At 42.3% G+C, this 24,958-nt stretch overlaps 2 protein-coding genes and 2 non-coding genes across 9 annotated transcripts in view; 3 read left to right on the top strand and 1 right to left on the bottom strand.

The window, feature by feature from the left end:
- The window catches only part of LOC144065497 (uncharacterized), a 193,640-nt gene that overhangs the window by 76,923 nt on the left and 91,759 nt on the right, over nt 1–24,958 (top strand). The window contains exon 1 of one of the 4 annotated variants that reach the window (XM_077588392.1): nt 21,322–21,650. The exons of 1 other annotated variant lie outside the window; for it this stretch is intronic. In XM_077588392.1, the coding sequence (XP_077444518.1) occupies nt 21,524–21,650 (127 nt within the window). In that variant the 5' untranslated portion in view covers nt 21,322–21,523. Of the gene's footprint in view, nt 1–21,321; nt 21,651–24,958 lie in introns of those variants that run through there. 2 more of the 4 variants (XR_013297184.1, XR_013297185.1) reach the window with 2 other exon arrangements.
- LOC144065510 (uncharacterized) lies at nt 1,864–18,330 on the bottom strand. Of its 3 annotated transcripts, XM_077588425.1 has the most exons (3): nt 17,528–17,670; nt 15,155–15,276; nt 1,864–5,572 (listed from the first exon to the last, which is right to left on the bottom strand). In XM_077588425.1, exon 3 carries the CDS (start codon nt 5,463–5,465, stop codon nt 3,291–3,293), a length of 2,175 nt encoding a protein of 724 aa, XP_077444551.1. In that variant the 5' UTR covers nt 5,466–5,572; nt 15,155–15,276; nt 17,528–17,670; the 3' UTR covers nt 1,864–3,290. The 3 variants fall into 3 exon arrangements, with proteins under 3 accessions (XP_077444551.1, XP_077444552.1, XP_077444550.1); XM_077588426.1 differs by lacking the exon at nt 17,528–17,670 and having other exon boundaries at nt 15,155–16,352; XM_077588424.1 differs by lacking the exon at nt 15,155–15,276 and having other exon boundaries at nt 1,865–5,572; nt 17,528–18,330.
- Nucleotides 19,727–19,837, top strand: LOC144066458 (U5 spliceosomal RNA). Its single transcript, XR_013297623.1, has one exon. It is a non-coding gene; the product is annotated as a U5 spliceosomal RNA (small nuclear RNA).
- Nucleotides 20,520–20,684, top strand: LOC144066517 (U1 spliceosomal RNA). Its single transcript, XR_013297666.1, has one exon. It is a non-coding gene; the product is annotated as a U1 spliceosomal RNA (small nuclear RNA).

The following is a 24,958-nucleotide window of genomic DNA, read 5'->3' as shown; positions in this document are numbered from 1 at the left end:
TACATTAATTATCTAGTTTCTTCAGGCATCAATCTTGATGGTTGGGGGAGCACTCTAAATTTCTTGAGTATGAGTGCCAGCGTGGATGAGTGTCTGTCTTTTGTGTTTCAATTGGCTAGCCACCAAGATATATCAATATTCTAATATCAAGGTGGAATATTTCTGAAATCGCTGATAAGCCTTTCAAGGACGGCGGTGGCAGAGTAGGACAGAAACAAAAAGAAAAGAATTTCGCCAAATGAAATTTTTTGATTTCTGCAATGGGAAATTTTGGGAACCTGGGGGACTAAACAAAAACAAAAGACTTATCTGGGAGGGCTGCCATTTTGAGTCATGGTAAATTTCATGCCTCAAAAAAGGGGGAGGTTATATATTCAATCTATATGATATATGGCAAAAACACGGGCGATTCCCCCTTATGTCAAGCTACAAAAGCTACATATCCATTTCAAAGGATACACATGGATTTTATAGAATATGTGTGGTACATAACAGTCCTAAAACAGATTGGGGAAACCTTGTTGCAGAAACTGGTCTAGATTGGCAAGCTTGGATGACACACGCGTGCGAAAAAACCATCAGGCCTTCGATAAAATTAACCCATGCGGTGGGGGCATTACAAATCATAATTCAGACTGACAAATTAACTTGTGGATCTTTGTCTGACGTTTTTCCTAAGTCCATGGGCAGGTGGAGAACCATGTCCATGGAGACGGTAGGAAGGTCGTCAGAGATGGAAACACCCGGATCCGCCATAGTAAGATTAAAATCTGAGATGACCAGAGAATTCATTTCTGCAACGGGGAGTTCCCAAACGGGAGGCGGTAAGAAATAATTGGTTATTGTTGATGGAAAATGCAGCTATTATAAATCAAACCTGTATAACATGTAGGGGGCCGACCTCTCTTAAGAGTAGTACTCGCGCAAATTACCCCTGATTGTGTAAAGGAGATAATGCAAAATTTTTAGTGTTATATAAAGGTCTCATACTACAAGTTCTGTTTAGAAGTGTTACACAAAAGAGGAAATAATTTATAATTAGAATTATACCAATATTTATTACAATAATTTATACCAATTATTGTGGCATAAAGGCTCATTGAACTGTACTCATATATTGATCTTGGATTGAATCGAATTTTGCCAGACTGTAATATCTGTACATACTGTATCGTTTTTCAAAGATATTGACAAAAGATGTAAGCCCAAAATGTATGAAATGGAATAATGTCTACCCAGTTACAACGGCAGCAAAGGACAAGCCTAACTTTTCAACACATGTCGCGTTTAATCATTTTACCTGCTTAGTCCTCACAGGGCACGGACCGGCACTGGGAGCGATAAATGTGACGTGGTGTGCCCACGTCCTAAAACAGACTACACCCCTGATTCCACGTTCTGACCTATGGTGGTGGTGGGGTCAAAACAAATTATACGACTCCTGCCAAAATGACAGCAGGACTTTGTGCCTTGGTCTCACTGCTATTACCAGTGTCTGTTTTTCCATCTACAGTAGAGGAGATACAATTGGCTGCACAGAAATCCGGTATGATGGCGGGCCCCTCGCGACGGCGTCGCATGGAGAGGGTGATCCGACATACATTGATGATGAGTATAAGTTGGCTAATCAGATCGCAGCAGGTTGGGAGTATATTTTTCTTTTAATTACTCCAAACAAAAATATTGATTGGATAAATTACCTGCATTACAATGTCCAAAAACTTGGAAATTATACTGAACAGGGATTTGTGGCGATAAAGGAACAACTGGCAGCCACTAGTCTGACGGCGTTCCAGGAGCGTGCAGCGGTTGAAATGCTTCTTGAAGGAGCAGGGGGCGTATGCAACGTTTGAAAATGTTGCACTCAACAACACGCCCCCCACTGGGTCCCACACCAGGGCCAACGATGGCCTGCAGACCCTAAACCGCAAGATGAAAAAGCATCCTGGAGTAGAATAATGTCCGCTGACAGATTTGTGGCCTCAATAATAATGATTTGGCCTTATTTGTGGTAGCCCTTTTTGCTACGATTTTGACATTATGTGGGTGTTGTATTATTCCCTGCTTAAGATCTTTGATAAGCCGACTTATAACCACTGCGATTGCCCCTACAAATTCCAAATTGCATGAATTATATCCCCTACTGAGACGTGCTGACACTAACAGTGAATTCCAGGAGCATGGTAATTACGAGGATGGATTGGACGAAAATGATCTTGTATTCTGCTTTTCAGACCTGCCGAACGAGTAGAGCCTAAGCGGGTAAAATTAAAACAGCCAACGGTGATATCCCTCTCATTTTGAATTTGTCATAAAATGAATAACAAACATATAGTAAAAGGAGGGAATGTTAGAATTATTATGGAATATTCTATATGTGTTGTAAGCATTTTTAATAAGTAATAAGGCATTTTAATTACTTTTGTATAAGACTGGGACAAACTCGAGGTCACCCTGCTGGCTCCAGCTTGTTGACATAACACCTCACCCTCCAAGGACTGTTTACTGGGAGATCTACGAAGGACTCATAAATTGTTTTGTCTGGGACACCGGCAGTTTACCTTATAAAGAAATTATTATGCTCATACTGCAAATTCTTACGCAGGTGTTTTTCTTTCAATGGCAATTGTTTAAATCAGATTACCTTTGAATGTTTTGGTTATGTGCCGCTAAATGTACCGAAGAGTATGCAGCTCGTCAGAATGCACTGGGGGCTAAGACGACGTCACAGCGCATTTTCCTTGCAAGTTGTAACCAGAAATGTTGAGAGATGTTTTTCCTTTTTTAATTAAATATTACTAATAATGATTTAAAAGGTTTGAATCATTATTCCAACAAGATACGAGTTAATTGACATACTAGCTCGATCCCGCAGTAAGCTTGTATCTTAAGGTATTACTGTATTTGAATAGTGTGGATCGATATTACACATTAAAAAGTGTAAACAAGATTTTCAGAATGCAAAATACAATTATACTGCGATTACAATGATCCCTCATACAGAAATTGAAAAAGCAAGCAAAGCCGTCATTGGCCACCGCTTATCACAACACATTTGCGTCTTTTAAGTCTATCCTTACGACTAAATCTCTGGCAAGAAGCTGAGCAGGAAAGGGGTTTCTGACCGCTGTGGGTAATTGTGTTTTTAAGATATTCCTGCCACAAATTGAGCAAAAAAGAGCTTTTCTCCTGTGCGGGTTGTTAAGTCTTCTTTTCAGGTTTTTCAATTGTGTAGCTTTTTAATTGGACTGTTGTAGCGAATCTGTGGCTACAGACTGAGCAGGAAAACATTATTCTCCAGTGTGGGTTATTAAGTGTTTTTTTAAATATTGCTTTTGAGAATAGGCTTGACCACAAACTGAGCAGGAAAATGGTTTTTCAGTTGTGTGGGTTCTTGTGTGAAGATTTAAGTGTTCCTTCCGGGTAAATGTTTTACCACAAACTGAGCACGCAAATGGTTTTTCACCAGTGTGGGTTCTTGTGTGAAGATTTAAGTGTTCCTTCTGTGTAAATGTTTTACCACAAACTGAACATGAAAATGGTTTTTCACCAGTGTGGGTTCTTGTGTGTATTTTTAAGATTCCGTTCTCTGTAAATCTTTTACCACAAACTGAGCACGAAAATGGTTTTTTACCAGTGTGGGTTCTTATGTGAAGATTTAAGTGTTCCTTCCGTGTAAATGTTTTACCACAAACTGAGCACGAAAATGGTTTTTCACCAGTGTGTGTTCTTATGTGAAGATTTAAGTGTTCCTTCCGTGTAAATGTTTTACCACAAACTGAGCACGAAAATGGCTTTTCACCCGTGTGTGTTCTTATGTGGATTTTTAAGTGTTTATTTGTAGAAAAGGCTTTACCGCAAACTGAACACGAAAATGGTTTTTCACCAGTGTGGGTTCTTGTGTGTCTTTTTAAGCTTCCGTTCCCTGTAAATCTTTTACCACAAACTGAACATGAAAATGGTTTTTCACCAGTGTGGGTTCTTGTGTGTATTTTTAAGATTCCGTTCTCTGTAAATCTTTTACCACAAACTGAGCACGAAAATGGTTTTTCACCAGTGTGGGTTCTTATGTGAAAATTTAAGTGTTCCTTCCGTGTAAATGTTTTACCACAAACTGAGCACGAAAATGGTTTTTCACCTGTGTGGATTCTTGTGTGTTTTTGTAAATGTGGCTTTTGAGAAAAGGCTTTACCGCAAACTGAACACGAAAATGGCTTTTCGCCCGTGTGTGTTCTTATGTGGATTTTTAAGTGTTTATTTGTAGAAAAGGCTTTACCGCAAACTGAACACGAAAATGGTTTTTCACCAGTGTGGGTTCTTGTGTGTCTTTTTAAGCTTCCGTTCCCTGTAAATCTTTTTCCACAAACTGAACATGCAAATGGTTTTTCACCAGTGTGGGTTCTTGTGTGTATTTTTAAGCTTCCCTTCTCTGTAAATCTTTTACCACAAACTGAGCACGAAAATGGTTTTTCACCAGTGTGGGTTCTTATGTGAAGATTTAAGTGTTCCTTCCGTGTAAATGTTTTACCACAAACTGAACATGAAAATGGTTTTTCACCCATGTGGGTTCTTGTGTGTATTTTAAATTTTCCCTTGTGTGTAAATGTTTTACCACAAACTGTACATGATAAGGGTTTCTCCCCAGTGTGGCTCCTCATGTGTGTTTTCAAAGAAGACTTTTTCCCAAAAGTTTTCCCACACTGAAAGCATTTGTTGAGTTTGTCGCCACTGGGATTTTTCTTAACATCTTCAACATCATCAAAAAGCAAGTCGTTGCCATCTGATAAAGGAGCAACTAAATTTTCTGCTCGCCTTCCTTCTGTTGAGCTGCCGCTCAGCAGCTCCGCCCCTCTGTTGGCCACGCCCAGATCATCTTCACTCTTGAAAGGCTCACCAGTAGACCATTTGACACATTCCTCGTTTTGGATTGGAGGTTGCTCTTCTCTTTTGCACTGTTGAGAGAACTCTGGCTCCTCCTCTTTAATTTGGGGCCATGCTGAGGCGTTTTCAGGCTCCGCCCCTCCGCTGGCCACGCCCAGATCATCTTCACTCTTGAAAGGCTCACCAGTTGACCATTTGACACATTCCTCGTTTTGGATTGGAGGTTGTTCTTCTCTTTTGCACTGTTGAGTGAACTCTGGCTCCTCCTCTTTAATTTGGGTCCATGTTGTGGTGTTTGCAGGCTCCGCCCCTCTGTTGGCCACGCCCAGATCATCTTCACTCTTGAAAGGCTCACCAGTAGACCATTTGACACATTCCTCGTTTTGGATTGGAGGTTGCTCTTCTCTTTTGCACTGTTGAGAGAACTCTGGCTCCTCCTCTTTAATTTGGGTCCATGTTGTGGTGTTTGCAGGCTCCGCCCCTCCGCTGGCCACGCCCAGAACATCTTCCCTCTTCATGAACTCACTAAGTGACCAGGTCAAATGATCTTCCTCCGTTTTGATCGGAAGTTGCTCGTCTCCCATTTGTTGTTGAGGGAACTCTTGCTCCTCCTCTTTGATTTGTGGGAGCTCAACTTCCCCTTCAAGGTCAACAGACTCCCGCCCATCAGCACCAAGATCATTTCTGAAACCTGCAAAGACACAAAGATAAATGATCAACCATTTTCCAATTATAAAATGACTGAATTTCTTGTTCACAGAAATGAAACCAAACGGAAGAGGGCGCCATACATTCATTTCGTCACAAAACAATCAATCACAGTGGGAATGTTGACAAGTTCAATGAACATTATGATAAATCATTGAAGAAGAAGTAACTTTTAGGACATAACCTCGGTTTCAACACTACATCACCGTTAGACAACGACATGCGACTTTTGTCCTCCGCTGCCATTGAAGGGCCGCAAAAGAATCCTCGGCCCCAAACGGCTCCCCCGGATCCAACAAAGATATCAAGATGGTGGCGCGCACGGGTGCAGCGGCTCTATGCTCTCCTGTTTGGTGTTTTGTTTTCTCAATCTTATCGTTATTTACTAACATCTGCGAGGCAAACTTTTTCTAAAGTCTCCAGGATTTAATTACTTTCGGGAGCAGATTCGATATATACATCACAACAGATTACCAACGGACCTACAATATCCCCGAGGAAATCTTGAGACCACCGGGATGCCCGTGGATAGTCAGCCCACTCAGAGTACGACGGCGGCGGCGAAGGGAAAGAAAGCAAAAGCGCGGATGCCGGGCAGGCCTAGCTGCTAAGCTAAGGAAGCAACCACACCGAGCACCGCTTCCGAGTATCTTCTTGACCAACGCCAGATCCATCACCCACAAAATGGACGATTTGGAACTTCAGCTTGCTACCAACAGCTTTGTCAGGAACTGCAAGATTATTTTCATCACGGAAACGTGGCTACACCTGGAAATCCCTGACACCGCGGTATCGCTAGCTAGCCGGACGCTGTTCTGAAATGATCTTTCGAAAGAATTATCAGGGAAAAGCAAAAGGGGGGGGGGTTCTCCTTTACATGTACATACACAATGAATGGTGCTGCAATAGTAAGATCATTAACACTCACTGCTCCCCGGATTTAGAGCTCTTGGCAGTACGGTGCAGAACATTCTATCTACCTAGAGAGCTAACGATTGTCATTGTAATGGCTGTTTACATCCCACCGGATGCTAACGTTAGCACGGCACTTAGCATCCTGCTAGCGGCTGTAAACAAACAGCAGCTTGACCACCCCAATGGAGTCTTTATTGTCGCCGGTGACTTCAACAAAGCATGTTTAAAGGCTGTTCTGCCTAAGTTTATCCAGTACGTGAAGTGTCACACCAGAGGAGATAAAACTCTAGACCACGTGTCAAACCGATTCCGCAGAGGGCCGCGTTGGGTCCTGGTTTTTGTTCCAACCGATCCAGTGCCGACATTTTAACCAATCAGGTGTCTTCTAAAATAAGTAGCACCTGACTTTAATTTACTGATTACACTTACAAATCCTCTTGTTGAGTTGGAATGAAAACCTGCACCCCCTGCGGCCCTTTGAGGACCGGTTCGACACCCCTGCTCTAGACCATGTTTATTCTAATATCATGTCCCGAGGACGCCCTTTATCAGCTGCAGGACTGTTTTTCCCACACCACTTTGGGAACTTTTTGAACAACACAACCTCCAGGACTACACGGACACTGTACTTTCCTACATCAACAACTGCACGGACAACGTCACTGTTTATAAACGGCTATGGTTTTTTCCTAACCAAAAACCCTGGATGACCAAGGAGACACAGACACTCATCAAATGCCGTAACACTGCCTTCAGGTCAGGGGACAAGGTACAATACAGCGCTGCCAGAGCAGAGCTGAAGAGAGGCATTAAAAAGGCCAAGGCAGCAAATACAAGGAAAATTGAGGAGCACTTCACAGGAAATAACTCATAGAAGATGTGGCAGGGAATACGACATACAGACGCTCCCCTACTTACGAACATTCAACTTACGAACAACGGTACATACAAACATGTCTGCAAATTGCGTTTAAGTCGAAAAATGTTCGTAAGTCCAATTGTATATTTTTTTCCGAGTAGTGCTTCTTTCCGTCGCTAATACGCTTGGCGCTGTGAGGGCTCAGCTCACCCAGCATCTACCTTCTTGGTTGCAATGCGGAAGTGCGTGACGTATCTCCAGTGCCCAAAGAACCTTTTTCATCTGTATCATTAAATATCTCGTGCATCCATTATTGAATATGGTTGGTAAAAAGTGAAAGGCTTCTATTGAGGGAGTTGCAAGGAAGAGGCAAGCCATTTCATTTGAAACGAGTGGCAATAATAACGAAGCTTGATGCGCGTGAGAGTGGTGAGCGTTGCACATATAACAACTTGAATCGTTCGACCGTCAGTACCATTTATAAACAGAAAGCTCGAGCAGCAGGACCCAAATATTGAACGTTGCACAAAGTTTGCAAATCAATTGAATGATGCCATACAGTGCTACTGCATCATTTATGATGAAAAAAAGAAGAAAACTGTGCAATCGTCGTTAGATCGCTTCTTTCGGCCAGTTTCTGATACATAAATCTCTCTCTCTCTCTATACAGTACTATACATATTCTCTCCATTTTATTAAATGTTTTTTTCAGTAGAAACCAATGCGTGTTACTTATACAAGCCTTAAAGATACAAATGCACTTATATAAACCTTCAATATACTTATATAGGCCTTAAACATAAATTATAATGCAAAATATAGCACTGAATCAACTTACAAACAAATTCAACTTATGAAAAATCGCTCGGAACCTAACTCGTTCGTAAGTAGGGGAGCGTCTGTATTACCAATTACAATGACTATAATGTGTCTGTTAACGCAGATGCCTCACTAGCAGAGGAATTGAACCGTTTCTTTGCCCGCTTTGAGACTGACAAATCAGACCCAGTCTCAACTTATCCACCACCAACCTGCAGCAGTACACTGGAGATTCAGGAACATGAAGTGAGACAGGTATTGTGGACTGTGAACACCAGGAAGGCTGCTGGTCCTGACGGAGTACCTGGGAAGGTGCTCAAAGCCTGTGCTGACCAGCTGACTGGTGTTTTCCCAAAGATCTTCAATTGTTCCCTGCAACAATCCATCATTCCATCCTGCCTGAAATCTGCCACCATTATCCCTGTCCCCAAAAAGCCAACCATTGACAGGATGAATGATTATAGGCCTGTTGCTCTCACGCCTGTGATCATGAAGTGCTTTGAAAAGTTGATAGCCCGCCATATCAGGAATACAATCCCTCCCTCAGTTGATCCTCACCAGTTTGATTATAGAGCTAACAGGTCCACTGAGAATGCTAACGCCATTGCTCTACACACAGAACTGAGCCACCTGGAGCACCATGGGAACTACGTGAGGAAGCTTTTCATTGATTATAGCTCAGCCTTCGGCAGAGTGCCAGCAAGTCTGAAACTATCACTTGGTTGGGCTCTTGCCTGGGAAAAGCGCACTTTGTGGAGAAGCACTTTCAATTTCGTCATATGCAGCTGGGTATGATGACAATTAGGCTTTTGTCTAGTCAATGATGATGACAAGCCTAGTCTGATTTTATTTTATTTATTCAACACTATAATACCGGACACTCTGGCTGACAAACTCTCCCACCTTGGACTATCCTCTCCCATCTGGTGCTGGATAAAGAACTTCTTAACCAAACTGTCAAAGCTGGGTTGCCTCGACAATAATTTTTATACAGAGAAGGCAGCAAAACACGTGGTAGTTTTTAGCTCCCGGCCGAATGGAGGTTATCTGGTCAGGAGGCCCCATCTCGATGGCTCTCAAAATGGTCGCTGCTCGGCCCTCTTCCTTTGTTCTTGGCTAGCCCCCTTGGCTAGCCCCCACCCTTCCTAAGAAGGGGTCAGCGCTCGGACAGAGCCAAGCGACCACCTCGAGGCCTCCCATCCAGATACGCCGTCCAGTTGGTCGGTTATAGTATTTAATAGAAGTTTAGGCGGAGGTGGGACCAGAAAAAGGGGTGTGTATATACAAAGTGATGACAGGCCTTGACCTGTAGGTGTCAGTAAAAATTCTATTCTAGTAACTAAATTCATAAGAGTGCAAGATTAAATATAAGAATACAATTCATATTTCACATTTCCCCCCTGTTGTAACTTGAAAGAATTTTCATTAAACATATCAATTTGTATCCCTCCCCTCCAGGTTCTAGAATACAAATATCATTGACAGTTACTCAACAGGGTATGGAAAATAACAAAATCACATGTCAAAGCAGAGGCGAGAAATGATGTAATCAGTGGTAAAAATTCCTCTACGTCTCTCTTAATGAGCGAACCCAATATTTAAATCAAGACAAACACATTTGCATAGAGGACTCGTCACACTTCGAAAGAATGCGATAATCTCCAGTATGGTCTGTCATGCGGTGATACTGTGTCACTATAACCTACTAGCGTGTGCTGGATTGTGTTTTGAATCATAACTTTCATACAGGGGATTACACACAGAAAAAATACAGAACAGTAGCAAAAACCGCAAGGTTGCAATTTTAAACAGAATTGAGAATCATGACCCGGTTATTAACCACGACCACAATGATACACCTACGGCTGAATGATCCTGGGCCATGGTGTTGACTAGGGCCTTTATTTCAGCTACGGCACGAGTAATGTACTGGTTTCATCTGGGATGAAGGTGCAGCAGTGTTCTCCCATCATGGCACACACATCTCCATCTTTGGCTGTTATCAGATCCAGGACTATCAGTCCTGCAACTTCCCTAAAGGCTTTTAAATCATCTGCTATACCCTGTAGGGCCTTGACAGTTTGGTTAATGAACACTCATGTAACAGCTCAATGTCTTTACACATGATTTTCTGGGGGGGGGGGTGGACCACAACCTTTGGTCAACAGGAACATCATCGCCCCAGATTGAATCACGTGGTTTGAATTGCACTGATTTTGCACTGATTTTGATATCTTACTGTTATGTTCACTCCCCTTAAAAGGAATGCATCTTAGACCATCTGCACGACTGCAGATTTAAATGTGACGCCTCGACCCAGTGAATTCAGGATGTCAGGATCTGTGGAAATGGGTATACGGCTACACACATAACAACTTTCATTCGCAACAATCAGTTTTTTCTGGAACACCATGAAATTATACCACACGTCTTCTTCATAGTAGTTCTCCAGATTGTTCTTTCATCTTGCTGTTGAGGGATCGAAGACCCTCCAGGGCCTTGGTTAAACTCCCGTCAGCTGCTGTGTTGTTCGGGATGAACGTGCAATTTGGTCAGCGAGCTTATACTCATCTGGTATGCTGCGGGGAACCCCGATGTTGATGTAGGTTGGGTCCCCATCCAAGAGCGGACCGCTTGGCTCTGCCTTTCCAGTGATGAGGCAGGACGTTTCCTGCACTTGTTTTCCAACTCGAGTCTCTGTGGGCGGGGCGTTCAGACACGCCCAGGCTGTCACTGACAGTGCAGTCACTGACAGTCCAGTCACTGTGATGTGGGTGGCAACAGCTTTCACTGTGGCTTCTGTATAGAGGTGCAAAGTCTATGGGAGGTCAGGGTTAAGTGAGGGGTGCTCGTGGCAGGTGAGTAGACGTCAGATGAGTTTCTTCACGGACAAGGGTTTTGACACCGTCCGACTTGGTCCACTCAGAGTCACCTGTCTCGAACGACCTTGAACCGACCTTGGTGAATCGACTTTGACTTTTCAGTGATCTTTGCTGCTGTGGAGGTTGGTGAGTTGGGCCACGAATGGGTCTTCCCATCGTGGAGAGAACCAGGACTTCCTTTTATGACTCGGATCAGGATCCAGTCACCTGGCTTCACCACCTCCTGCAAGATAGACAAAAAGATCACGGCAGCTTACATGTTCTTTGGATAAGTTTCTCTCCTTCCTTAGTCTCTCGTCATGGTTACTCTTCCCATAGAGGAAGTTAGAATGGTCTTCCATGAACTATCTCAAAAAGGTGTTAATCCCAAGCTAGTTGGTACTATCTTTGTATACGTTTTGGCCAGTGTTAGGCGTTCTGGCCATGGCTTATTTATCTCCCCCATGGTTTCTCAAGCCTTGGTTTTATCGTACCATTTGTTCGCTCTACTTAGGTGTTTTGCCATGTTTTGCACTATGCTGTTTGCAAAATGAGCTCCATTGTTACTCCAGCTGATTCTGGAGATCCCATGTTCTTTACAGATCAATAAAATAACAAATTAAACAGTTCCTTCAAAAATTTTAAAAGTAGGTATTTCGATGTCCATCATATCTTTTCCTCCCTTTTGAGACATTTATGGCTCAATTTTGGAATAATTTTTGGTAGGCACGGTAGGCCTTTAGCTTTGTACAGTTCGTCTGCTGACTGTTCTTGAGATCGGCTCAGTTTTGTTGTTGTGTATGCTGCTGTGTAGTGTTTGCGCTGCTGCTTTAGCTGCTGTGTTCTGTCGTTGTCCTCAACACGTGCTTAACATTTGCTTACGGCTATTTGGTTCGGCTTTATACCCCAATGAACAAAAATTGCAACAATCTTACTTATTCCATCACTATAGTTTGTGAAAATTTAAATGCCTTATCAGTCAAAATCAAAAATGCTAGCTGGTATTCTATTATGATCACTGCTTCCTTGTTAAGATCAAGAACCATATTTGTTTTTCCCTTTCCTCTAATTACACAAATTAACTAATCATACTAAAAATAGGAAAAATACAAAAAGCAAACCAGGCTGCTTTCTCCTCAGGAAAACAGCTTTCCCGTTCTCTGTAACAGTTTAGATTCACATAAATTAATATTCAGAAACAAAACGCACACATTTATAATTCCAAATAGAATTGAACCCAGTAAAATGTAACCACCCCTTGTTTGTCAGGGTCAATATTTCTAGCATAATTGTATCCTTTAGAGCAATTAAAACCCATTACTTTTAAAATGCATACTAATCAAGTCCCAATTCATTTAAGAATGTGTATCGCGTTGCATATTAAACTCAGTTGTTTGAAATTCAAAATATCCCAATCTAGTAGTCTTTTTATCAAATGTAACATTCAATTGTCTTTGGAGTTTGTCAATCATCTCCTCTAAAACTTTCTTAATCAATATTTTTCAATAGTCAGGCATAAAATTAAAATCTAGTAACATTTCTATCCATTGTAGTTTATTTTCTCTCTAATTGTTTACTTTAAAAATCTGTAAGAAGATCTAGTCTCAATTGTTTACTTTAACTATCTGTAAGAAGGTTTGGTCTCAATTGAAACGCTTTCATTTTTTTTTTTTAATGGAGACAATAAAACCAATATAAAAAGTTCCTCATGGCTTACAGCATCGCTCCTCGAGCAATAATCTTTCCAATCAATATTTGAGTGCTTGCCATTTCGTCTGATTACGTCAAAAAGTTTATCTTACCTGTCTCCTATAAACGTTTCAACTGAGAGAACCTTCTTATAGTGCACAAAATGGATCCCGCTATTTTCATGTCTGCTCTTGGTCAGGAACGCGTGTGTTGAGCACCCAGGCTCCCGGGACCGCCGTTGGTCCAGTCTGTTTTCTGTTGGGAATCACAGTCTCCTCCTGCTAACCCAAATTCAGTGTGTTCCTTTAAAGTTTTTTTTTTTTTCTTTTATGCAGATAGCCAGATTAGCCTCATCCTCTAGTTCCAATCGTGTAGTGAATAATGGCGTTTGGTATGGTCTACTTAATAGGATGTCCATATTTTGTTGTCCGGTTGACCTCGTTATGTAGGCGCAATGATTTCATAACGAAATATGGAACCTTTTTTCAATTCAGTCAATTATTCTGTTAACACAATTTGGATGCCATTATCACAATAAATCAATAGTACTTTGGAATTTGGTATCAAGCACTGTCTTTTCAGTGCTCCTAAATTTCGCATAGCAGATTTGTTTCTCCACTTCAAATTTCACATTTGGAGTACTGCTGCTTTTTTCATTAAAAATTTCCTTGGACGAAATATTTTTCCATAATTTGGCGTTGCCATCCGTGAAACGGCTTATTGGCAAATTCCGAAATCGATTCCAATTTGCTAAATCATTTTCCACCTTGATACCTAACCGATTGATCATATCTCGGTGGTCGGCCAATCAAAAACACAAAAAGACAAACAAACAATCATTCACGCTCACTCATTTTCAGACATCCGTGGTCTGCAATTTTTTCCTTTTTTTTTTTTTATCACTGGTGAAGAGCGCCATCCCCAGTCCTGGGGCTTCTTGGCAGCTAACCACCTTTCGCTGTGTCATGGCAAGTCATTCTAAAAGGAAATAGGTCAATGTTGTTTGGTTGACATCAACTGTTTGATGCTAATGCAATTAATATTCTAATGGTCATTAATATGAACCACGCTAAAGCATATTCCACCTGTTGATGGGCAAAACAATGAATTGCCACCCGTGCACTGGTGACAAGTCATGATGTTTATTGCATCTCAGCGAAATTATGCCTATCCTAAATTAATTATTTTATCTAAACTTGCCAGCTACATTTTACCTAATAATTTGGATCAATGCCATTTCTGCATTGTCTTCATGTTTGATATCATTAATAATTTGGATGATTCCTAATCCTTAAGTCTAAATCGCAAATCCCTCTCTATTTGCTAAAATAGCTAAATTGCACTTGTTGAATTGCTGTTCTGCTCCAAGCACTATGCTTATTTAATATAAGAGCCATTTTTTGTAGCTCACTCTTACCACAATTAAAATTTAGAGAAACTAACCTTCTACTTAGCAATTTCTTAATCATTTCCTAATGATAAATTTCAGTGTTTATTAGAGGACCCATAATTTGTCACCAATATGTTATATTGTCAATTTTCTGTCTCTAACTGTCTTCTTTTCTTTCTATTACTCTCTCTGCTCATGTCTCCATCACTGCTCCTCCTTGCTCATCGTGTGGAATGTGAGATGTAACCTGAGATTTCTTGCATTCCAGTCCCCCAATCCCCCCCCCTCGTGCTCCTGGCCCCTGCGAGTGGAACCTGGCACGAGGAGTGGGCTGAGCAAGGGGGGGCACTGTTTCTGAACAGGCCTAATATATATATATCTTCCTGGGTTAGTGGAAACGTGGGCTGTGGAAGAAAGGCAGTTTTAACTTCAGTTGGCTCGCCGCCATTTTTTCTCTTTGTCTGTGGGCTCGGCCATTTTTCCTCTCACATGTGGTCTGCTTTTCAACCCCCCCCCACCATCCTGTCTCAATCCACCATCTCTTAAATACTTATTTTTATCAGTCTAAGTATTCTTTTTCGCCGATTAAACTCCTATTTTTCGCGGCAATCATACTTATATCGTTTATGAACGCGTCATAGCGTACTTATATATATATATATCTATTCATATGAAGGTTACTTGCATGCGTTTATAGTTTTATTCTATTTCTTTTTTTTTTCTTTATATCGAGCTCTTTCATTATCTTGGCACTGTATAACAATATATTTCTTCTATATTTTTAACACAACCCTCGAAGTCCCTTCGCGGGGAGGCGCTACCTCCCATTTTGTCTGCTTTCCAGGCAGATAGGCCGACACACAGCCTTTTATCGTGCTGTATACTATTAAAACATAATTCCGACACACAGAAAAATGTCTTTCCGACACACAGAAAGAAGAATCTCCGACACACAGAGAAGAGTATACGCAACTTTTCTTTTTGGGACTTGGTGGGTTGGATTCTACAAATTAATTTTAAAAAGTGCCTTACCGTTTTTTGGTGCCTCCTCTGTACGAAAGGATAATTCGTAATCTGTTCCCGGGCCAGCAGGCCAGATCGCCCTCTCTCAAGGCTGGAGTAGCCGACGTCAAGCCATCCATCCTTCTGTCGATCTGCCGTGGCCGGAAAGCAGAGAAGAATCTCGGGTTTCAGGCACCAAAATGTCAAAGCTGGGTTGCCTCGACAATAATTTTTATACAGAGAAGGCAGCAAAACACGTGGTAGTTTTTAGCTCCCGGCCGAATGGAGGTTATCTGGTCAGGAGGCCCCATCTCGATGGCTCTCAAAATGGTCGCTGCTCGGCCCTCTTCCTTTGTTCTTGGCTAGCCCCCTTGGCTAGCCCCCACCCTTCCTAAGAAGGGGTCAGCGCTCGGACAGAGCCAAGCGACCACCTCGAGGCCTCCCATCCAGATACGCCGTCCAGTTGGTCGGTTATAGTATTTAATAGAAGTTTAGGCGGAGGTGGGACCAGAAAAAGGGGTGTGTATATACAAAGTGATGACAGGCCTTGACCTGTAGGTGTCAGTAAAAATTCTATTCTAGTAACTAAATTCATAAGAGTGCAAGATTAAATATAAGAATACAATTCATATTTCACACAAACTACCACAAACTGTTAGACTTGGTCCCCACCTCTCTTCCTCCATTACACTGAGCACTGGCTCCCCTCAAGGCTGTGTACTGAGTCCTCTTCTGTACTCCTTGTACACATACGACTGTAAACCAACCCACCACTCTAACTCCATCATCAAATTTGCCGAAAACACCACTGTGGTCAGACTCATCTCAGGAGAGGATGAGTCAGCCTACAGAGATGAGGTCAACAAACTGTCTTTGTGGTGCTCTGTGAACAATCTCACACTGAACACCACGAAAACTAAAGAAATAATCCTGGACTTTCGCAAACACAGCACAGATCTGGCCCCACTCCTCAGAAATGGAGTATGTGTAGACAGGGTCCAGTCCTTTAACTTCCTGGGGGTCCAGGTGACGGATAAGCTCTCCTGGTCTACATACACCATGGCAGTAGTGAAGAAGGCCCATAAACGACTCCATTTCCTCAGGGTACTCAGGATGAACAACTTGGAAACTAAGCTTCTGGTGATCTTCTATAGAGCCACTGTGTAGAGCAGGGGTGGCCAACTCCAGTCCTCGAGAGCCACAATCCGGTCTGTTTTCCATATCTCCCTCCACCAACACACCTGAATCAAATAATCAACTCATCAGCAAGCTGTCCAGAAGCTTGATACCAATCCCGATGATTTGATTCAGGTGTGTTGGTGGAGGGAGATATGGAAAACAGAGCGGATAACGGCTCTCGAGGACCGGACTTGGCCACCCCTGGTGTAGAGCATCCTGGCATACTGCATTACAGTGTAGTACGCTGGAAGCACGGCAACAGACAAAAAGGCCATGCAGAGAGTGATTAACACTGCCCAGAGGATCGTCGGCTGCTCTCTGCCCTCACTGGAAGACATTGCCAGCCCTCGTTACCTCAGCTGAGCCGGGAACCCATACCATCCTGGTCACAACCTGTTCCAGCTGCTGACCTCTGGCAGATGCTACAGGTCTCACAAAGTACGGACAAATAGGCTTAAGGACAGTTTTTTTCCAACAGCCATCAGGACTCTGAACTTACAGTAGCACAACACACAATCCCTTCTGTGTAATAACTTCGGGGTGAGGTAACATGAAGGACGTTGGGCGGTGATCTGCCTCCTACTGACTGACTGAAGGTAAGTGAGGAGACAGTGGGAGGTAAATGATCCGTTTTTTTTTCTTTGTTGGCATCTGCGAGGCAAACTTTTTCTGCAGTCGGCGGGATTTGGTTGCGCTCGAGGGATGATGCGATGTATCCATCAAGGCAGAATGCCAACGAGTCTGAAATTATCACTTATTTGGGCCTTTTGTCGGGAAAGCGCACCTTGTGGAGAAGCACTACCAATTTCGTCATACGCAGCTGGGTATGATGACAATTAGGCGTTTGTCGAGTCAATGATGATGACAAAGCCAATGTCCGATTATTATTAGTATTATGATACAATATGAAAGAAGACATAAGTTTCTTTTTTTTTTAATTGAAGTGTGTATTTGAGAAATTACTAAATTGGGGTTCGGCTGGGTGGGTGGGGGTTTATTTTGTTTCATGAATTTATGGACCAATAGATGCAGTCAACGTCTTCACACATGCAAAATATTGTAATCCACGGGCAGCCTTTTAAAAATGGAATTGGGAGATAATAAAATGTACACATACCTAAATAGTCACGCATACATTGCAACATCAATAGAATAACATTTGGACACGGAAAATCTAAATCACGCCGTGTACTGTAAACAAATGCTCATCAAAAGTGAACCCACCTTCTAGTCTGTGAAGAATAACTTTTGCTTGCATTAATTTGCATTCAACGGGGTGGTGGTGACGTTTAATGTCCTCTTTTACGTCAAAAAGTTCCTCCTGGAACTTTGTTGTTGTTGTTGTTTTTATGGCGGCCATTTCGCACACTTGAATTCGGCTTTTTTTGACGGCGTGTTGATGGAGACACTTGGTTTCTTGATAGCAGCTAGCTAGCGAAGCTAAGGTAAGCTAAATAAAGTCGCACAGTTTTAAGATGGATGAATGATGTTGAATCCGTAAAGTGAATAATGCTAGAAACGTCGTCAATACGTCAGTATAGTTAAGTGACTGAAATTAAAAGACAAATTAGACGGGCAAAAAAACAAATATTTGCAGACTAAGCTCTCCCGGCCATCTTTTTTTTTGCTCTTGCATTTCCGGTCAGGGGTGCATGATGGGAAAGACAGTTTCCCGTAATGCCAACCTTCCGTTCAAAATAAGATGTTTCATGTATGTATATTATTCAATCTATATTTGAAAATATACATACAGCCTCATTCAAGGTAGTGTGGACACGCGGTCCACGCCGCTGGATATAAGTTTCAGTCTCTCAGGAGGCATGGGTTCAAAACCCACCACTGCCAATAATACATGGGCTATTTATGGTTCTTTTGTTGGAGTGCTTATGGCTCTTCACTAACCTGTAAGATAAAATGTGAAACCACTGGTGAGAGAGCTGAGTCCCGAACACACTAATAGGAGTGTCACGTTTGCACACCACTGTGTCACTGACGCTACCTCTAGCTTCGCTTTAATCATAATGATTTTTTTACGAGACTCCTTTTTGCATATCAACGGCGTAACAATGTTATTAAAGAACAGAGAATTTTTGTATTTTAAAAGTGTAGGAATGTTAAAGTAAATGCAGACATTTTCAGGTATGCGGCCCAGTGGGGCGAGTGATTAGCGTCGCGGCCTCAAAGCTCTGGGGTCGTGGGTTAAATTTTTTAACTTAAAATCCAGCGTGGGTTTGAGTGTGCATGGTTGTCCGTCTCCTTGTGCCCTGCGATTGGCTGGCCCCCGATTCAGGGTGTCCCCCGCCTCTGGCCCGAAGACAGCTGGGATTGGCTCCAGCACCCCCCGCAACCCTAATGAGAATAAAGCGGTTCAGAAAATGAGATGAGATGAGTTTCCCTCTTATCACACTAAACGTGTATCGCATACCTGTCAACTTATACGTTTTTCCCGTATTTTATACGTTTTTTGATCATTTCACAACTTTTGTACGGGATTTTTTTTTAAGTAAGTTTTTTGTAAAACGGATCTCGTTTTACGCATTTCGGCTCTAATCCGGATCGTCTCGGTCACTGGTAGCAGACGAAAACGTCATCGTCAACTGCTAATATTGTCATGCTTTAAGCATGATATGCGCACACGCATTCCCCTTTCACACGAAACAGGAAATGATTAAATCATTTCCTGTTTCGTTATTTAAGCAGCTATGAGTCATAGCGCTTGGGTCCGAATACATTCACGGTCGCGTCACGACAACGCGGCGCGACCATAACACTTTTACGTGCACCCTATGTGAGTAAATATGTGCCGCCTTGCATTTGTACGGTTTTCTATTGCTTAATACGGGGAATTCCAATCATTAATACGGGGAGGAATTGGCCCAGGTTGACAGGTATGGTATCGTTGTAGTTTGATGTACGTATACGTAAATGTATGTTACTATTGACCATATACTAAATTGTATTTTAGAATTAGGGGATGGAATAGGACCTTGCTCCTTCCACTCTATGCATCAATCTGTTATTGCAGTATCTCCAAGAAAGGTGCACCACTCGCTCTTTATCAAAAATACATTTACTACTTACTCTTGGAATTCCTAACTTAATGATTGAAATGACAGAAGCAAACCTGAAATTTAATATATTAATCATGCGGATGAGGGGAGATTTAAATTAACAAATTAAAGCCTTTCTTTTGTAACAATATCCAAGTAAAACATGACTGTATAAACATTCACATCTTATATAACAATATATAGGTTTGACGATTATCATTTTTGCCAGTACAGCTAGTTTAAATGCCTGCTCAGCATCGAGGTGCCACTCTTTTTGTGGTAATATGAAAGCAAAGGGCCACATTGACTACATTCAGCGAAACCAACGCAATTTTCTGTAGCATATTCAACAATCAATTTGAAGCTTTTCCACATACTGTTTCTCTTCTAATCTCATTAATCTTTTGCCTTTCACTAAAGACTTTCGTGGAGAGGAACAATAAGAGTTTTAATCAAATTTTGGATGCTCTGCACTAACAGAGCTTCCCCTCTCTGTCGATGGTAAATATGAACTTTCTACTTATCTGAAACTTAAAGTTAATTCAGGCAATATTCCCCCTTGAATTCTTATAGACTATTTATGTCCTTAAGCATCTCACCTTGTTCAATCAAATATTTGATGTTCTGTGCTACCAGAGCTGTCCCTCTCTCTCAAAATGAAATATGGAATTGCTATTGATATGGCGCAATGGTATTTCACAATTTCAATGCTTGGATTTATACATACTGTTTACATCCTCAAACATTTGACTTTGTTAATTGAAGTAGTGATAAAGTAAAATGTATTATGTCAATTGATTAATCAACTAACACTCATTGCTGACAAACCCACTGCTTAATTCATGAATGTTTTAACTTATATTACTGTGAAGAGGCGGTTTTTATGTAGAAAGCTTCAGATGTTCGTTTCCCTTTTTTAACTCTGGATTTAAAAAAACTTACTATTTGGTTTTTAATTCTTCGAAGCATCATTTTGTTAGAGATTATAAAAATGTTATTTGTAGAGAAGTGCTATTTTGTTCTATTTGTATTTTAATTTGTGCCTTTGTTCACTTTTTTTGTGCGCGTGCATGCGCGGGTGTGTTTTATTACGGTGTAGTAAACGGGCACGTGACTGAAGATGGCGAGCACGTGAAAGAAGAGGGTGCTGCAGCCGGGGACAACTCATACTTACCTGGCCGGGGAGATACCATGATCAAGAAGGTGGTTAACCCAGGGTGAGGCCCAGCCATTGCACTTTTGGTTGTGCTGACCTCTGTGAATTCTCCAAATATGGGAATCTCGACTGGATAATTTCTGATAGTGGGGGACTGCGTTTGCGCTCTGCCCGGATTTGTTGTCAAAAAATAACATTCAAGCAACTGACCAAACTTTTAAATAATTCAATATGGTTAAATCTCAGAGATTCAGCAACCTCGTCGTATCAAACTCACCGTGCTCCGGAGGCTACGTTGGAGCTGCAGGTAAATGCAATTGAAAAGCGTCCGATAAAATAGGTGAAAAAGTCATTTGAAAAAGGAAACAAAAACCCTGATTTAAAAAAAACACAGATACACTAGTCACCAAAATGGCAGACACAATTTAACGAGTGTCCATCAAGAGAATGTGGACAAAAGCATGAATCGGCACGGGATTACCATTCTTGTAGTATTACTCCCACTATTTTAAACTTAACATTTTAAACAAAGGCAAAACCAAAATATTTCATCGCATTTCATCCTGATTTCGTTTTAATGGTCAAGATGCTTATGTGAAACAAAATCAGCATATTCATTGGCCCAGCATGACTGTACGATTTTTTAATTATGCTTTTTAATAAGAACTAGTGCTAAGAAAGGCAGTACATGTCTCTTAAGATCATTCGTCCCCCGATTCCATGACAAAAACGTCTCACTGTAGACCCCCTCCAGCGAAATAAAGTTGATTAGGCGGACACGGGGTTAAAATTGGGGCGGGATCTAAGACGCGAAGGGGCTCGGCGTTGCCTTACCCATCATGCAATGCATGTATAAGAAAGACTGGCCAACGTGGAACGGTTTTTCGTCTTTATCCATTCACTTAGTTACGACGAAATCTCGGCGACGTTTCCAGCGTGACTTACTCGGACATCAGTATTCTCGGAACTCGTTGAAGTTTGAAGACCTAGCCTCGTGGGTGGCTAACAAAGGAAATGGCGAGAACAACACAGACTGCGGAAAACTTCCAGGGGGGACTTTGTGGCGTCACATTGGAGCCTTCGTATCCCTCGACTCTTGGGAAAATCATGCATGCCAGAGTTGTTCTTCACAGACTAGAAGGTTAGTTTACCTTTGGTGATTATTTATTTGTATAACATATACTGTGCGTGACATCATGCATGCACTGCGTCCGGATTTATTTCTGTATAGTACTGCCTTGGACATGTTTTTCACGTGTATACTGGGTGCGTTCACTTGATGCACGGGGTTTCCCTCAGCGCAGCGAGCGTTGCCAGATTGGGCGCGCTCCCGCCTTTTTTTCCAAAGACTTGGGGTGAGAGAAAAATGAATCTGGTGGCGGGATACTGGATCTATACTGGGAAATCGGGAGACTAAATAAGCATGTGAGTCCAATCTATTTTTCACGTTTGCAGATTATATGGGCATTCATTTAATAATCGGGATTTGTAAAAGTCTTTGAAATCGTTGAAAATACTTGAATTTTACCTGTAATGTTTTCAAGGTTTAAAAATGTTAGAATTTTGCATACAGTCCTTGAAAATGCTTGAAAGAGTTCGGCACACTATTCCTCAGCACCCTGTATGGAAATAGGAATTCCGTAACCCTACTAAATAATGGGAAATGAAGTAAATTTGCTTCATCGCCGCTACACATCCGTTCCAGTGCAGCTTTGCAACAAGGCTGTGGGATTCGCCCACTTTGTGGAATATTGGCGCAAATTGGGAAGATGAACACGCCAAGCCACCCACACTAATTTCAAAACCCTTTGGAAATGATAATAAACACTTATTTAATCAATGCATAACATGTCATTTGAAAGATGGATGAGTGTTAAATGTGAGATAGGTGGAAAAAGCCAATGTTGTTTTTGTTGTCTTTCAGTTAGAGCAAGCAAAGTCCAAAATGATTGTCATCTTATGGATGTTACTATGTTTGTAGCCAATTAGGGTTTGAAGCCTGAGGATACTCAGGAGGAACAACTTGGACCCTAAGCTTCTGGTAACCTTCTACAGAGCCACTGTGGAGAGCATTCTGGTATAATGCATTAGTGTGGTACGCTGGAAGCACGGCAGCAGACAGAAAAGCCATGCAAAGAGTGATCAACACCACCCAGAAGATCATGGGCTGCTCGCTGCCCTCACTGAATTACCGTATTTTCACGACTATTCGGCACATTGTATTTTAAGCCGCAGTGTCAGTAACGAGTGCTATTTCTGTGTTTTAGACACACAAAGCACGCACCGTTTCATTACACGCATATATATTATATATGGATGAACATCAAAACGCAATAGCGCTGGCTACCGGAAGCAGCCAATTTCCGGGTTCCGGTGCGCAGTGACTGCTGGGAAATATAGTTCTTGCACGCTACACCCACACGCTAAAAACATGTTTTAAAAAGGCAACGGAAGCAAAACTGAGTTCGGTTGTACTTTATTTAGACATTTTACAACTCACTCACGTCATCATCACCCACAAATCCCTGAAAGTCCTCATTTTCTGTGTCTGGGCGTTCATTTCTGCATGGCTAGGGTTTTAACTTTTTGTTTGTGCGCCTCTTGTTTCTCCTCAATTTAATTTAACTTAAATGAAACGAAACCTCGACAACATGCTCAACATTAAATAGTTTGTGGACTCGAACGTCAGTCCGTTTATCTTCAATTCGTTTTGGGGGTCGTACTTTAGCCTAGCCTAGCTGGCAGCTAACATAGGAACACGTCGTCTGCATCAGTACGTCGTCAAGCGAACACAAAAAAGTGTGAAAAATGTCTGGGAGAACGACGCCCTTTGCGGCAAAGTTTCAGAAGGAACTTTATGGCGTGAAAGAGGATCTCACATGTCATCAACATTCTATTGTTTTTTAAATGATGCAAGCTAAAGTTGTTCTTCACAAACTCGAAGGTACGTTCACTTTTGACGATCATTAGTTCAATAGACCGATATATACTTTACGTTACACAATTAATATTTCATAATGAAATATTTAACGGGGTGGCATTGTTGTTTCTGATCGTGACTTTATTGAATGAATCGAAGCAGGACAGCGCATAGCATTATGGGTAGAACTGAGAACCTGCTACAATGATGAACCACCAGATGTCGCTAACTGCTCAATATTCATTACTATAATCTGTAACATCTTCCTTCCTTTAGATTACTGTTCTGTAACTTTATAGTAACCTTTTATTCACATTAAACATTGCTGCCCACCATGACATATTGTTCTGAACATAAACTATTCTTGTATTATGCTTATTCCTGACATTAACCCTTGTACTAACAAAATGACACATTTTTTCCTCTCTCTTTTTTTCTTCAACAATCTGACAACAAACCAAAAGTCTCTTGTGCAACTTCTTCGTGTGTGTGTGCTGTCATTGTCTATGTATGCGTGGGTCTGGGCTTAGTAAGGGCAGTGTGCAGCCTACACCCTAGTCGAACCCTTGTTTTCATGTATGCTCTTCTACGATCACCAATTCAGTTTAGGCGGTGGCCGTGAGAGGCGGCCACAACGTGTGTAGACTGCCTGGCCTGGTGAGTTGCTGCGTCTCTCCGGTGTCTGGCATTGTCCTCTGGTGCCGGTGTAGACGCGCTGCGAGGAGCCAGACTGCTTGGGGCGCTTGGGCTTTCTGCACTGTGCAATTTCCCCATGGCCTGACCCATGGGCAGTCTCTGCCCGGGTTAATGTCCCAGTCACATTCCAGACTTCACTGTTTCAGACCCTTTATTTCCGCTGAGCGCTCTGCCACTCGTAGATCCACGCGGTTGCGCCTTTAGAGAGTGCCGTGAACATCCACCACGAATGAGCGAGGAGCAACCTTCTGAATGCATTGGCCCAATGGCCATCTCCCCGTACGGTCACCCGGAAGCGGCTTCATTCTGATCTGATCTCCCACATTTGGCTTTGGGAGGTCTTTGGCGGATCTGTCGTAAGTCGATTTCCCTGTCCGGCGTTTCCACACCAACTTGTCAGTCACCCCGACCACCACATGTGGTTGCAGTAGGCTGTCTGCAACTGGTAGGGAGGATTTGAGCCTCCTTGACATTAAGCGCTGGGCGGGGCTACTGCCTAACCCCTAGGGTGTGGGCGTGTTGCGCCAGTGGAGGATGGCCATCCATGCGTCTGCTTTGGCCCGCATACAGAGCGATTTGACTATCTTTACAGCCGCCTTGGCTTTGCCTTTGACTTCGGATGGCGGGGCGACGGCGTGACATGGGTAAAACCCCAGCTTGAAGCAAACTTTCTGAATTGTTCACAGGCGAAGTGGGGGTCATTGTCAGTAATTACCTTGTCCGGTTGCCCATGACGCGCAAATTGGGCTCTGCCACGAGTGATCAGCATGTTAGCGGATAGGTCAGGCAGCTGGTCAATTTCGCTGGAATCTGAAGGTAGTGACATTCAGGTG

The sequence above is a fragment of the Stigmatopora argus genome, chromosome 20, assembly GCF_051989625.1.
Source record: "Stigmatopora argus isolate UIUO_Sarg chromosome 20, RoL_Sarg_1.0, whole genome shotgun sequence".
Classification (NCBI taxonomy): Eukaryota; Metazoa; Chordata; class Actinopteri; order Syngnathiformes; family Syngnathidae; genus Stigmatopora; species Stigmatopora argus.
The sequence above is the reverse complement of the archived record's forward strand: the minus strand, read 5'-3'. Positions and strand labels throughout refer to the sequence as shown.

Coding starts and splice junctions, on each gene's coding strand:
- LOC144065510 (XM_077588424.1), bottom strand. CDS start 17,663: ATGGCCGCCATAAAAACAACAACAACAACAAAGTTCCAGGAGGAACTT. Junction 5,573..17,527: donor TATTCTTCACAGACTAGAAG/GTGGGTTCACTT, acceptor GTGTCTTTGCAG/GTTTCAGAAATGATCTTGGT.